The sequence below is a fragment of the Arvicola amphibius genome, chromosome 2, assembly GCF_903992535.2.
Source record: "Arvicola amphibius chromosome 2, mArvAmp1.2, whole genome shotgun sequence".
NCBI lineage: Eukaryota > Metazoa > Chordata > Mammalia > Rodentia > Cricetidae > Arvicola > Arvicola amphibius.
Window position 1 is genome coordinate 135,119,093 of NC_052048.2, and position 14,419 is coordinate 135,133,511.

At 37.2% G+C, this 14,419-nt stretch overlaps 1 protein-coding gene across 1 annotated transcript; it reads right to left on the minus strand.

Annotated features, from left to right (window-relative positions):
• Positions 1–7,810: 7,810 nt before the first annotated feature.
• On the minus strand, positions 7,811–8,755 carry LOC119807073 (vomeronasal type-1 receptor 90-like). Its single transcript, XM_038319218.1, is given in 1 exon segment — positions 7,811–8,755. A coding segment is annotated over 1 exon segment (945 nt).
• Positions 8,756–14,419: the final 5,664 nt, after the last annotated feature.

The following is a 14,419-nucleotide window of genomic DNA, read 5'->3' on the forward strand; positions in this document are numbered from 1 at the left end:
CCTTTGAGTATCCATTGGGTTACTTCCTGCAGGCAATGGTGTTTGATTATAGAAAGAGCAAATAGGGCAGCTCTTTGTAATCTCCTTATCTTGTTGGCAATGAAATAGAAAACTCTTTCTTTAAACCTTTGCTATTGATGTGATGTTTCTTATGAAATTCTGAAGCCTGCAACATGCTTCCAAACAATAATTGATCAATTTCTTTTTTTTTTTTTTTTTACCTTGTGCTAGAGGACCTGGCATACCCATATAGGATCGGATGTGTGTTATGTACATAGGACAAAGCCTATTCCTGATTATGTCTTGCATCTGGCTAAACAATGAAGTCAATTCTGTATCAATTCAGTGGTTTCAATATAAATCTTTCTGCATATTTTGAATCAGTAAGTATATTAAGAGGTTCTTTAAAATCCCTTAGCACCATAAGAATGGCATATAATTCTGCCTTCTGAACAGAATTATAAGGGCTTTGTTCCACATTACTCAATTCTTCTGATTTGTAACCTGTGTTCACTGATTAATTTGCATCAGTATAAAATGTACAGGCTCCAGTTATTGGAGCATCACATACAATTTGAGGAAGAAATCAAGAAGTTTTGTTTATAAGGTTAAGTCTATAACTTTTGGGATAGTTGCTATTAATTTTTCCCAAAATAATTAGCACAAGCTCTTTGCTATGGTTCATTGCCTTCCCATAACTTTTTATTTCATCAGTAGAGAAAGGCACTATAATTTCTGCTGGGTCGATACCTGCTAGTTGATGAAGTCTCAGTTTACCTTTTATAATTAATTTGGAGACTATTTCCATATAAGTTTTTAATTTTTTACTTAGTTTATGTGGTATAAAGATCCATTCTAAAATAATATCTTCCCTCTGCATTAAAATCCCATAGGAGAAATTCTGGAAGGCAATATGACTAGGATACAAATAAGATTTGGATTCACCCTATTCACATTGCCTCCTGCAATTTTTCCTCAACCATTGTCAGTTCATTTTCTGTTTCAGCTGTTAATTTCTGGGAGTGTTCAAATCTTTATCACCATCTAAGGTTTTGTTTAAATGAATTATTAAACCAGGTGTTATCCCAACAGCTGGTCATAGACTGGAAATGGCTCCTAACAATCTTTGAAAGTCATTAAGAGGCTATAACTAGTCTCTCCTAATTTGTACCATTTGTGTTCTAATTTTCAGTAAACCTATTCTGTAATCTGGGTAATTAACAGAATCTCCTCTTTGAATCTTTTCAGGAGGAATTTATAATCTCCATTTAGGCAAGACATTCTTTACATATTCAAACATCCTTTCTAAAGTATCTATATTTGAATCAGATAATAAAATGACATCCATGTAATGGTAGACTTAGGAAATTGCTTACAAATTATTCAATGCCTGGATGACAAATTATTGGCACAGAGTGAGGCTATTGATCATTCCCTGTGGGAAGATGGTATATTGATATTTTCTAGTAGGCTGAGAATTATTATAAGTAGGCACTGTGGAGGCAAACTTTTCTCTATCCTTTTCTTGTAAATGTACAGTGAAGAAACAATCATTTAAATCAATAACTATTAGAGACCATCCCTTTGGTAACAGGGAAGGCAGAAGAATTCCAGATTGTAGAGGGCCCGGAGGTTGAATAACCTTGTTGATAGCCCTTAGATCTGTCACCATTCTCCATTTTCCAGATTTCTTTTTTAACAACAAATACAGGAGAATTTCAAGGCTAGTAGATTCTTCTATATGTCGATCATCTTGCTCTTGTACCAGCTGTTCTAAAGCCTGAAACTTTTCCTCAGCTAGAGGACACTGCTTAACCCATATTGATTTCTCAGTTAACCTTTTTAAAGGTATGGCTGTTGGTACCTCTGAAGGTTTATCAATTGCTTTGTGTTCTTGTATAGCCTAAATGGCTGGTGTCTATCATCTATAATAGCTTCTAATATTTTCCTCAGAAACGTAAGCTTTTGAGGCTGGAGAAATATTAATCTGGGTATTCCATTGGTATTCCAACTCCTAAACAACTCTTCCGCTCTTTCATGTCACCCTATGCTTGCAGGAAGTAGCCAGACTTGAGTCAGCACCCCTTTATCCAAAGAGTCTGGAATTTTTGGTTGGCAGCATCACCTTAGCTCTACAAAATATTTCCCCCAAACACAAAAGAATATATCTTCTTCTCAGCACCACATGGAACATTATACAAAATTGGCCATATACTCAGCCATAAAATAAATCTCAACAGACACTAAAAGAAATGAAATAACTAGCCCCTGTGTCTTTTCAGACCACCATGGATAAAAACTGGATTTCAGCAACAACAGAAATTACAGAAAACCTATAAACTCATGGAAATTTATCAACTCTCTATTTATTTACTACTAAGAAAAAAGGAAAAAAAGAATTTAAAAACTTCCTAGAATTTAATTAAAAATGAAGGCACAACAACCCAAACTTATAGGACAAAATGACACTGGGGATAAGAGCAATAATCTTCAATTTTTTCCACAAAATACAAAAAGAAGGAAGATTGCAATATTCTTTATATAAGGCCAAGTTATCCTGATCCCAAAATCACACAAAAACTCAGCAAAGAAGGAGAATTACAGACCAATTTCACTATAAACATTGATGCAAAATACTCAACAAAATACTTGCAAACCGAATCCAAGAACACATCAAAAAGATCATCTATAGCAGATGCAGAGATCCACAGCCAAGCACTGGGCCAAGCTCCAGAAATACAGCTTAAGAGGAGAAGGGACTATATGAGCAAGAGGATGGGGTAAGATCATGATGGGAAACCCCATGGAGACAGCTGGCCTGAGATTGTAGACGTTCGTGGACTCTAGACCAATGGCAAGGGAGCATGCATGGGAATGACCTCTGCAGACCCATGCATTTGGGTGAAGGCTGTGTAGGTTGATCTGTTTCTAGAGCCCTGGTACATAAACTGGTATTCGTAACATTATGCCTATGGTGGGATGCCTTGCTCAGCCATGATGCAAAATGGAGGAACTTGGTCCTGCCTCAATTTGATTTGTCATGCCTTATTGATTTCTATGAGTAGTCTTACACTTTTGGAATGGAGATGGAGGAGTAGTAGATGGAGGCTAGAAGGAAGTTGTGGTGGGGAATTGGGAGGAGAAGAGTGAGGGGGAACTGTGTGAAGATTTTCACCAGAATTTCAAAGAAGAGCTAATACAAAACAGTTTTCAAATTATCCCAAACAATAGAGGCTACAATTACCCTAATACCCAAACTATGCAAAGATAAAACAAAGAAGTCGAATTACAGTCCAGTCTCACTCATGAACATTGATTCAAAAATGCTCAATAAAGCCGGGCGGTGGTGGCACATGCCTTTAATTCCAGCACTCGGGAGGCAGAGGCAGGCGGATCTCTGAGTTCGAGGCCAGCCTGGTCTACAAGAGCTAGTTCCAGGACAGGCTCTAGAAACTACAGGGAAACCCTGTCTCGAAAAACCAAAAAAAAAAAATACTCAATAAAATACTGCCAAGTGTAATACAACACATCAAAAAATCATCAAGCATAATCAATATGCTTAATTTCAGAGATGCAGGTATGGTTTACCATGGAAAATCTTTCAATGTAATCCAATATATAAATAAACTAAAAGAAAAAACACATATGATCATCTCTTTTAATGCTAAAAAGGCTATGACAAAATCCAACATCACTTCATGATAAAGGTACTGGCAAGATCAGGAATGCAAAGAACATACCTAATTTTAAAAAAGACAATTTAGAGCTAACCAAAAGCCCACATCAATAAATGAAGAAAAACTCAAAACAATTTAACTAAAATCCAGAACAAGGCCAGGTTGTCCACTCTCTCCACATCAACTACAAAACAATTTGTTCAACTATGTTCATAGCAGCATTATTTGTAATAGCCAGAAACTGGAAACAACCTAGGTGCCCATTATGGAAGAATGAATAAAAAAAGTGTGGAATATATATGCATTAGAGTACTACTCAGAGGTAAAAAACAATGACATCTTGAATTTTGCATGCAAATGGATGGAAATATAAAACACTATCCTGACTGAGGTAACCCAGACCCAAAAAGACAAGTATGGTATGTATTCACTCATTAGTGGATTCTAGCCATAAATAAAGGATATTGAGCCTATAATTCATGATCCTGGAAAAGCTAAATAAGAAGGTTAACCCGAAGTAAAACATATAGTTATCCTCCTGGATATTGGAAGTATACAAGATTGCCAGGCAATAGTTGGGAACACGGGGTGGGGGTAGAGTGGGGGTAAGGGGAGAGGGGGAGAGAGAAATGAGAAGGGGAGGATGGGGAGAGCTTGGGGGAATGGGACAGTTGGGATGGAGGAAGGGTGAATATGGGAGCAGGGAAGTAGATATCTTAATTAAGGGAACCATTTGAGGGTTGGCAAGAGACTGGACTCTAGAGGAGTTCCCAGGTGTCCAAGGAGATGTCCCCAGCTTATTCCTTGGGCAGCTGAGGAGAGGGTGCCTGAAATGGCCTTATCCTATAGCCATACTGATGAATATCTTGCATATCACCATAGAGCCTTCATCTGGTGATGGATGGATATAGAGACAGAAACGCACACTGGAGCACTGGACTGAGATCCCAAGGTCCAAATGAGGAGCAGAAAGAGGGAGAACATGAGCACAGATGTCAGGGCCATGAGGGTTGTGCCCACCTACTGAGATGGTGGGGCTGATCTAATGGGAGCTCACCAAGGCCAGCTGGACTGGGACTGCTGGAGCATGTGATCAAACCAGACTCTCTGAATGTGGCTGACAATGAGGGCTGACTGAGAAACCAAGGGCAATGGCACTGGGTTTTGATCCTACTGCATGTACTGGCTTTGTGGGAGCCTAGTCTGTTTGGATGCTCACCTTCCTAGACCTGGATGGATGGGTGAGGTCCTTGGAGTTCCCACAGGGCAGGGAACCCTGACTGCTCTTTGGACTGGAGAAGGATGGGGATTTGCAAGAGGGGGAGAGAAATAGGAGGAGGGGAGGAGGTAGAAATTTTTTTAATAAAAAAAGTTCTAGTTAGAGCAATAAGACAACAAAAGGAGATAAATTGGATACAAGTTGGAAAGAAAGAAGTCAAACTTTTGCTATTTGCAAATGAAATTATAGAATACATTAATGACTCTAAAATTCTACCAGGGAATTCCTACAGCAGACAAATGCCTTCAGTAATATAGCAGGATAAAAGATTAACTAAAAAAATCAGAAGCCCTCTTATATACAAATGATAAAAGGGCAGAAAAGAATTCAGAGAACATCATTATTTACAATAGCCACATATAATATGAAATATTATGGAGCACCTATAATAAGACAAGTGAAAGACAAAAATGACAAGAACATTAAGTCTATGAAAAAAGAAGTATAAGAAGATATCAGAAAATGGAAAGACATTCTATTCTTGTGGATGGGCAGGATTAAAATAATAAAAATGACAGCCTTACCAAAAGCAATCTAAAGGCTTAAAGAAATCCCAATCAAAAACTCAAAACACTGGCCTCAAAAGAACAATATAGAAAATTAAAAAACAGAATAGTTAAAGCAATCCTGTACTTTAAAGAAACTTCCAGAGACATCACCATGCGTGACATCAAGCTCTACTAAAGAGCTATAGTCATAAAACAGCCTGTTCTTGGAATAAAAACAGACATGTTGATCAATGGAAACAAATTGAAGATCCTGAAATCAAACCACACACCTATGATCATCTAATTATTGACAAGCTAAAACTATACAATAGGAATAAGAAAGCATCTTCAACAATGGTGCTACATAACCAGATGTCATCATTTAGAACATTGAAAATATGTCCATATCTATCACCATGTTGAAAAATCAAGTCCAGGTATTCAAAGACTTCAACATAAATCCAGGTACACTGAACCTGATAGAACTGAAGTGCAGTTAGCCTTGAATGCATTGGCACAGGAGACCACTTCCTAAATGGAACACCAGCAGCATAGACACTAAGAGCAACAATCAATGAATGGGACCTCCTGAAATTTAGTCTTCTCTAAGGCGAAGGACACCGTAAATAAGGCAAAATGACAGCCCACAAATGGGAAAAATATCTTCACCAACCCCACAACTGACAGAGGGCTTATCTGCAAAGTATATAAAAAAATCAAGAAACTAGACATCAAAATACAAAATAATCAAATTAATAATGGGGTACACATCTAAAGACAGAATTGTCAACACACAGGTCTCAAAAGGCTGAAAGACATTTAAGGAAAGGCTCAAAATCCTTAATCATCTAGGAAAGGCAAATCAAAATGACTCTGAGCTACCATCTTGCACCAGAATGGTCTGAATGGCTAAGATCAAAATCACATCACACTTCTCTCACTTGGGCTGGTTCCTCTCCCTGTTAACAGCTTTCCTCAGCAGGTATCACATGACTCTGGCATCTCCAACAGCCTGGGGTCTCTGAGGCAATCCAGATTTGACTTCCACAGCTTCACACAATGGCCTCTCTAGGCCTCCATGCAATCACACCTGTGCCTGGCCTCAGCAGCTTTCCTCAGTTGCAGAGGCAGATTCCATAACCTCTTTCTTCTAATCTTCATCTAAAGCCAGAACCATGTGACCGAAGCTGCCAAGTTCAGCTGATTTCTGGGGATGTAATATGGCTCCTCATCCAATGACATCTTCACCTGCTTTCTGTTTTCTATGGTTTCCTTCACTGCCCAAGCTCAGATTTCCTAGAACTAACTGACAGCGGGGAGAAACTTTATTCCAAATATAATCTGTGAAACAAAACTCTTATCAGTAAAAGAAAAAAATTTAGGTGGGGTGTGGTATTGCATACTTGTAATCCCGAGCTGAAGAGGCAGAGACAGAAGAATCCCTGGGACTATCATCTTGTCCTATTTGGCAATCCTCAGGTCACTGAGAGACATTTTTAAAACCAAGGTGAGTGGCTTCTGAAGAAAAACATCAAAAGTTGCCTCCTGCCCTCAACATACACATGCACACACATCCTTCATCTGTGCACACAATCATGTATACACATGTACACAAAAACACACTGTACATCATATATATATGTATGTATATATATATATATGTATGTATATATATGTGAGCAATTTTTATTATACCAATAATATGTGAGTAAGTATTGATGAAGCATGAATACACAGGCATATGGAATTTTTATATAAGGCTCATTAAGTAACTGTGATAAAAGGGGACAATTTAAATTCACAGTATTTTTGTGAATCCATAGAAACTACACTTAGAAAAGAGAATTAAAGCTACAATAAAATATTTCAACTACTTTTGATGACTGAGAGTAGATTAAATTTCCATCAAAAGAAATATGTTAAAGTCAGTATCAGCAAGGAGCATTCTTTGAGCAACATCAGCATCAGGGAACATTTATGAAATAAAGTAAAAGGAGACAATAAGAGAATTCCTGTAATAATTTCAAATTATGGTGTACAATAAACTTAAAGGACTCTATAGCTCTTGGTAGCAGAGATGTCACAAAAATTTACTTGTGTAGTACCACAAATTTTATCTAAAATATGGAGAATCTTGATTTTCTACTTGAACTACTACAGAGTTTAAGAAGAATATGTTTTTAGAAAAATAGTTGTGGCTGCACCAGAATGACTACTCACAAACATCTGTCTGTCCAGCTCAATGGGGCAGGGACAATGACCTATTCTGACCTTGTGGGCAACAGGAATTCACAATACATACATGCTGACACAATACTAATAAATATAAAAACAATAAATAAATCATTCTATTAAAATGAGAAAAATTATCCCTTTTTGATCTGGTGGCACACAGACTGCATGTCTTTCAGCATATTGATTATCCTATTATCAGAACTGATTTGTACCAAAGAAGTAATTGTGGGATAGACATTAATCACAAACTTCTGAATACTCAGGATAACTGGGTCATACATCCATAACATAACTGCTATGGATGAGATGATGAAGTCCACCCAGTACATGACCACAAAGAAAACAAGCAGCAGCAAGATGGTCTGGGTGGCCCTTTTCTCAGGAGATGATCTAAGGTGGCTGAGGCTGTGAAGATGCTTGCATTGCCTCTGATGTCTGAACAAGATGATCACTATGTATGCACTTGTGGTCAGCATCACTCCTACAAGAAATACATCTCTGGAGATTGATACTAGTAAAAGCAGTGCCCTGGTGATGTAGTTCATGGAGAAGATTGAGCAGAATTTAGTGACCTTCATCTGGTTGGTCTCACTCACATTGGTAAAAGCACCAGTAGAGAAGATCCAGTGGCTAAGGAATAACAAGTTGAAAGACCAAATAAATAAGAAAGCATAAATCATGTATTGCTTTAGTTTATATTTAAATTTTGCCAAGAAAGAAGTATTAGGACTGATAGTGACAGCCTGGAACACACTCAGGAGGCAGGTGACACAGATGGAGAGGGCTCTCATCACCCTGTTTATGTAAAAATTTGTCTTACATTTAATGTCATTCTCAATGGTCAGTGACTCATATATGTCCCAAATGCAAATATCCTGTCCAGTGATGATCAGCAGTATGTGAATGAAGGCCAATTGACAGGAGATCATGTCTGTGGACTTAGGTCTGTGACATAGGATCATGAAAGTATAGAAAAAAAGGAGAAACATATTGGCCAGGACTCCAAGGCCAGCTTGGAAATTAAGGACATTTTTCAATGCGGACATAAGTGGAAAGTGTGTTCATCTTAGGAGCATGATATGAAAAAATAAAATTTATGCTCTGGCCATGCTGAAGCATGTATGGGCATCCCATATATGGTGGTTCTGTTGACCTAGTCCATATTGGGTTTTATAGTCTAAATTGATGATGATGACTAATCAGGTCTCATACTCAAGAGGGCACCAGATCCCAATACAGCTGGTTGTGGAAACTTATTTCATATACCTGAAAAAATTATGTATTATTCACCAAATTTTTATTCACTGGTTATTATTTATATCATCAATCTGCTTTATCAATTTATTCTTGATTAACCCATCTCTTTAATTTTTGAAGTTCCACATTAGACTTGGCCTATGTTTCTATATACTCTCAATATATCTCCTGGATATACGGCATTCTCAACACATCTGACACAGAATGCACACTTTATGTGCCTGTATTGCACCTAGACCTCATGCCTTAGAAATTGAATCCTACTGATCTGACTTACATTGCCTCATTTTATACTTAACACCTGAACCAGCAGTGATGAGAATAGAGGAGCCTAATCATATTTGTACAACTGATTAAAAATTATCTTGTTCTAGGGAAAAATCACAAAAGAAATCCAAAAGAGTAAGGTAAGTCAGTCTCATATTTCATAATTTTAATAAGCTCCATTTTACAACTATCGATGTTTTCATTCATAATTCTATTAGAATCACAGTTGATAATTCATAATAATCCCACTATTTTAATCAGTGGTATATCTATCTCTATTCACCTATTTTTATTTTTCAATGAACTCACCACCCCAGATTCTGGAATTACAGACAATGATGCAGTTTGAGGTCATTAGTGCACTTTGAACACCCTATTAATTTTATAACCATTATTGTAACAAATGCCCCTTGATGTCTCCAAATTTACTTCCCATCCCATTTAAAACTTGTGTGAACTCTACTTATGGTTTAAAGAATTAACACTCAGCTATCAAGACAAATGTTGTTTTTTTTATTTTTCAAAGCAGGACAGTGGTGGGGAGTAAATCATTAATAGTATGATTCCTATGGGTTTTTAATCTATTCCTTGTTACTTTACCTACCTATTCCATCTTCTGTATTTATATTCTCCTCTTTAACTAAGTAATTTCCATTTTCTCATTTTCCTTATTGATGGAGGAGAGTTATCTGTCTATGTTTCTTTCATTGGTTAATTAATAAAGAAAACTGCCTTGGCCCTTTAAGACACAGAAAATTAGGTAGGTGGAGTAGACCCAACAGAATTGTGGGAACAAGGAAGTAGAGTGGGGGAGACGCTTCAGGCAGTCGCCATAGTGAATCTCCATGCTGCTCCTCTCCGAGATGGACGCAGGTTAAGATTTCTCCTGGTAAGCCACACCTCGTGGTGCTACCCAGATTACTAAATATGGGTTAAAGAAAGATGTAAAAATTAACCAATAAGAGGCTGAAACTATGGGCCAGGCAGTATTTAAAAGAATACAGTTTCCGTGTAATTATTTCGGGTGTAAAGCTAGCCAGTGGCCGGGTGGCGGGATGCAGCCCCGCCGTTCTTTCTACACCTTATCAAATTAATTGTATCCTGCTGCTCCCCTGTACCTTCCTCCCACCTCCTTCTATATATACTTCTCTCCTCCCTGCTAAGGAGCCCACTCTTTCACATTTCCCTGAAAATATCGCTTGTACCCTATTATTCTTCTCTCCATTGCTACCCACGATCAACCCCATCTTGACCTTGGTCCCATTTTGCTTTCTTGATATATGTGGTTTACACAGGCTAAATACATCTGAAGAAGTAGAGCTAGGAGCCTTCAACAAGAGAGAGCATGTGACACTAAGAAAAACACATTTGTCACAACACCTTGTGACAAACATGAACTTGCCAAAGATGACCTCATATGGATCCTGTTTTAGAATCTCTGTTTTTAAAAGAGATTCCTTCCCCTACAGTGGAAATCAAGGGCCCCAGTGTTCTCTTATCTCACCAACACACAAACAGTTTTTATAATTTCAACAAATAGTCTTAGCTTTGGTACTTTTATAAGTTATTTAACCTGGTTGCCAATATGATTTTTCTTATCAAATTCACATAATTTGTTACTTTAAAATCAACTTGATACTAAAGAACTATAAAACGTATCAACTAAGATTCTTGTGAGAAAGAGTGGCCAACTGTATTTTCAAGTTCACTTGTATATTCTACATATATGTGCATGCATGTATATATAGAAATAATCCAGTAGTCAATAAATGATACCACGCTATATCATCCCCATGAATATGCCAACAAAAATCATACATTTTACATATATACATTATGTTTTCTCTTCAAACCTTTATATAATTCCAGGCAGTGCTGGTGCACACCTTTATTCCCAGCACTTGCGAGGCAGAGGAAGGCAGATCTCTGTGAGTTTGAGGCCAGCCTGGCCTACCAGAGCTAGTTCCAGGACAGGCTCTAAAGCCACAGTGAAACACTGACTTGAAAAACAAACAAAACAAGAATCAAAAAAAGGACACACAAAACAAAAGCTTGATCTAGTAAAGGCCTAGATTCAGTCTAATTGCCAGAGCCAAACATATGATTTTCCCACCAACTTACAGTTACAGTAGCTGCACAGTGGTGCTCTGTTCATTTTTAAGTTCTAGGATACAGGCTGGAAAGATGGCCCAGTGGTTCAGAGCATGTTTTTCTCTTGCAAATGATCTGGGCTAGATTCCCAGCAATGATATGGTGGCACATAACCATCCGTAACTCTAGTTATAGAAATATATTCCCTTCTTTGATACTGCAAACAAGTGCTACACAGATGTACATGTAGGTAAAACACATATATATGAAAAATAAAATAAGTAAATATTAAAGAAAAATAAAGGAAGAAAGAAATAAAATGTGTTATCTGATTTATTAGGGAAAACAATTAATTCAAGACCCAAAAGGAGGAATATGGTGTGTACTCGCTCATAAGTGGATTCTAGCCATAAATAAAGGACATAAAGCCTATAATTTGTGATCCTAGAGAAGCTAAATAAGAAGGTCAACCCAAAGAAAAATATATTGTTATCATCGTGCATATTGCAAATGGACAAAATTGCCGAGCAGGGGTTGGGAGCATGGGGGTGGGGGTGAGGTGCAGATAAGAGAGAAGGGAGAAGGAGAGATGGGGAGAGCTTGAGGGAATGGGGTGGTTGGGATGGAGGAGGGGTGGTTGTGGGAGCAGGGAAGTACATATCTTAATTATGGGAGCCATTTTAGGGTTGGCAAGAGTCTGGACTCTAGACGGGTTCCCAGGTGCACAAAAAGATTTAATAAACTATTATTAAACAATAAAAATGACTTGTTCTCTAAACTGAAAGAACTGTAGCAAATTCCAATTTTAAAATTGCGAATGGACAAACTCTATATGTATAATCATTTTATTCACAAAACCTTGATAGTGTCTTAATAAGGCAATGCATTATATACAAAATAAATAGATGATAATAGATGTTAATGATGGTAATCGAAATTTTTTATCTCAAGGCTTGAACCTGAATATCTCTACTTCACACTCTTGGCTTAGTAAATATTTGTCCCCTACAGAAAATGATGATTCTTCTCATTCTTTTGTGGCATCATTATCTGGGGTCCACTGGAGCTGAGACTGGACCAGAAAACCACAGCTACTACGGGTATAAACTGAGTTGACAACATACCATAGACTGAGACATTCATTTTATTTGAAAAAAAATGCAGTGCTTGGATGTCCGCATTAGTTTAATTTGTACTTAGTTGTAAGGACTAAAACAGAAGTGTATTCATAAACGTTTGTAATAGTACAAATGCCATTACTATTAAAGGGATCCAGATCAATAACTGGGCAGGCAGCAGGCAGCTGTCTGAAGAAACGTGCAACAAAAGAAACAATGATCTGTTTCCTTGTAGCTCAACATTGTTCTGAGAAAACTTACTTCCCCCCTTCATAATCAGAGCTTTTGATTTTAGAACAGTCTTGTTTTATGAGTGTATGGTAGTCTTAATATTCGTCTCTGAGGAGATAATAATATAATGAATATATAAACATATTAGATCAAAAGTATCATTTTCATTTTAAGTTTTAGCATATTTAGTGAGCAATGACCTAAAAGCAGTGTGACTGCTCAGAGAGAACAAGGAGTGATTATGTGACTTTCAGATGAAAAGATACATGGTGTTGGCTGATGTACTGTCCACTGTCAGCAACGTTAACAAGTCTTCAGGAATCTCAGGAAAATGAGAACCTTAGATGCTCAAATTAGATCCATTAGCTGATTTTTATGAAATGATATGCCAGTAGGAATAAAGAGTGATTACTAATTTAAGGTATTAATTCATAGCACTTGCCTCAACTCTTAAACAATTGTAAAGTATCAGTTCTTCTTTAGAAATTGAATTTAACTCACTGTCAAGTGGAAGCACACAGACACTCCCTAGAACTTTGCAGTCTCACACTTCGGAGCCAGTTCCCCTGCGATGAAGCAGCAGCTGTGTCACTGCAGAGCCTGTGGGGAAGCAGTCAGAACCAGAGCTGGATCACAGGTCACATGATGTAAGTCTGGGAAAGACATGAAAATGTTCATTGGAAGTGTGTGTGTGTGTGTGTGTGTGTGTGTGTTTGTGTGTGTGTGTGTGTCTCTCTCACTCACTCTGACTCTCTCTCTGTTGTCTGTGCATGCATGCATGCATGCATGTGTGTGTGCGTGCTTGCGTGCGTGCGTGTGTGTATGTGTGTGTGAAATGACTACCTAGAGTTAAAATAGATCAATAGCATACTGTGTCCTGGGGCTGCTGTAATGAGTAAATGAAATAGCATTAAGTGAAAACAGAGTTATATTAAATATGTTTCTAAAATAAAATCTCTATTTTCTGGATGACTTGATCAAATCCACAAAGGTCCTGCCTAGTACATCACCATCAGTGTAGATTCTTAAAGTGAATTGGAAAAAAACAAACTGAACATTTTGTACTGCTTGCAAACATAAATTCATACTTCCATCATTTGGTCTTCTTGGAGTGGATGCTCTGTGTCTAGTGATTAAATGACATTTATTGGCATTGTCTTATTCCATTTTTAAAACAACAACTTCACAATTTTACTTTATATATAAACCACTATAATTTCATTGTATTTGTGCGTGGAGAGACAGAGATAGAGGAAGAAGCTCAACCTTAGTTCAGACTGACTTCAACCAAACTCACGAAGCTCCTGTCTTAGCTGTCAGAGTGCTGGGTTCATAGGTGTGTGCTACCACACCTAACTTCACTTTCCATTTGAGTCTCTTGTATGTGTTAAAATGATATTCCAGAAATATTAAAATGGACTTATGACATTCACCAACCAAACTCAAATTTACTTGACATATTTTCTATATGCATATTTTAATGAACAATTGTATTTTGCAATATTAAAAAACTTTGGGTATTTGACTTTAAATAATTGGATACTAGTAATTCAAGAACTGAAATTATTTCTCACTGCTAATGAAATTCTTACTCGATATTATATCAGTATCAGTGTAACAATGTTCAACTTAGAAAACTTAAATATTGAAAAATAATTCATTATAATTAAACCACTGAAACTCCTAGTGAAAATTACTCAGTTTACATTTTTGTAAGGATAATATTGAAATAATTTATATAGTTTGTTGATGGAGGACTCTCATTGGCTAATAAAG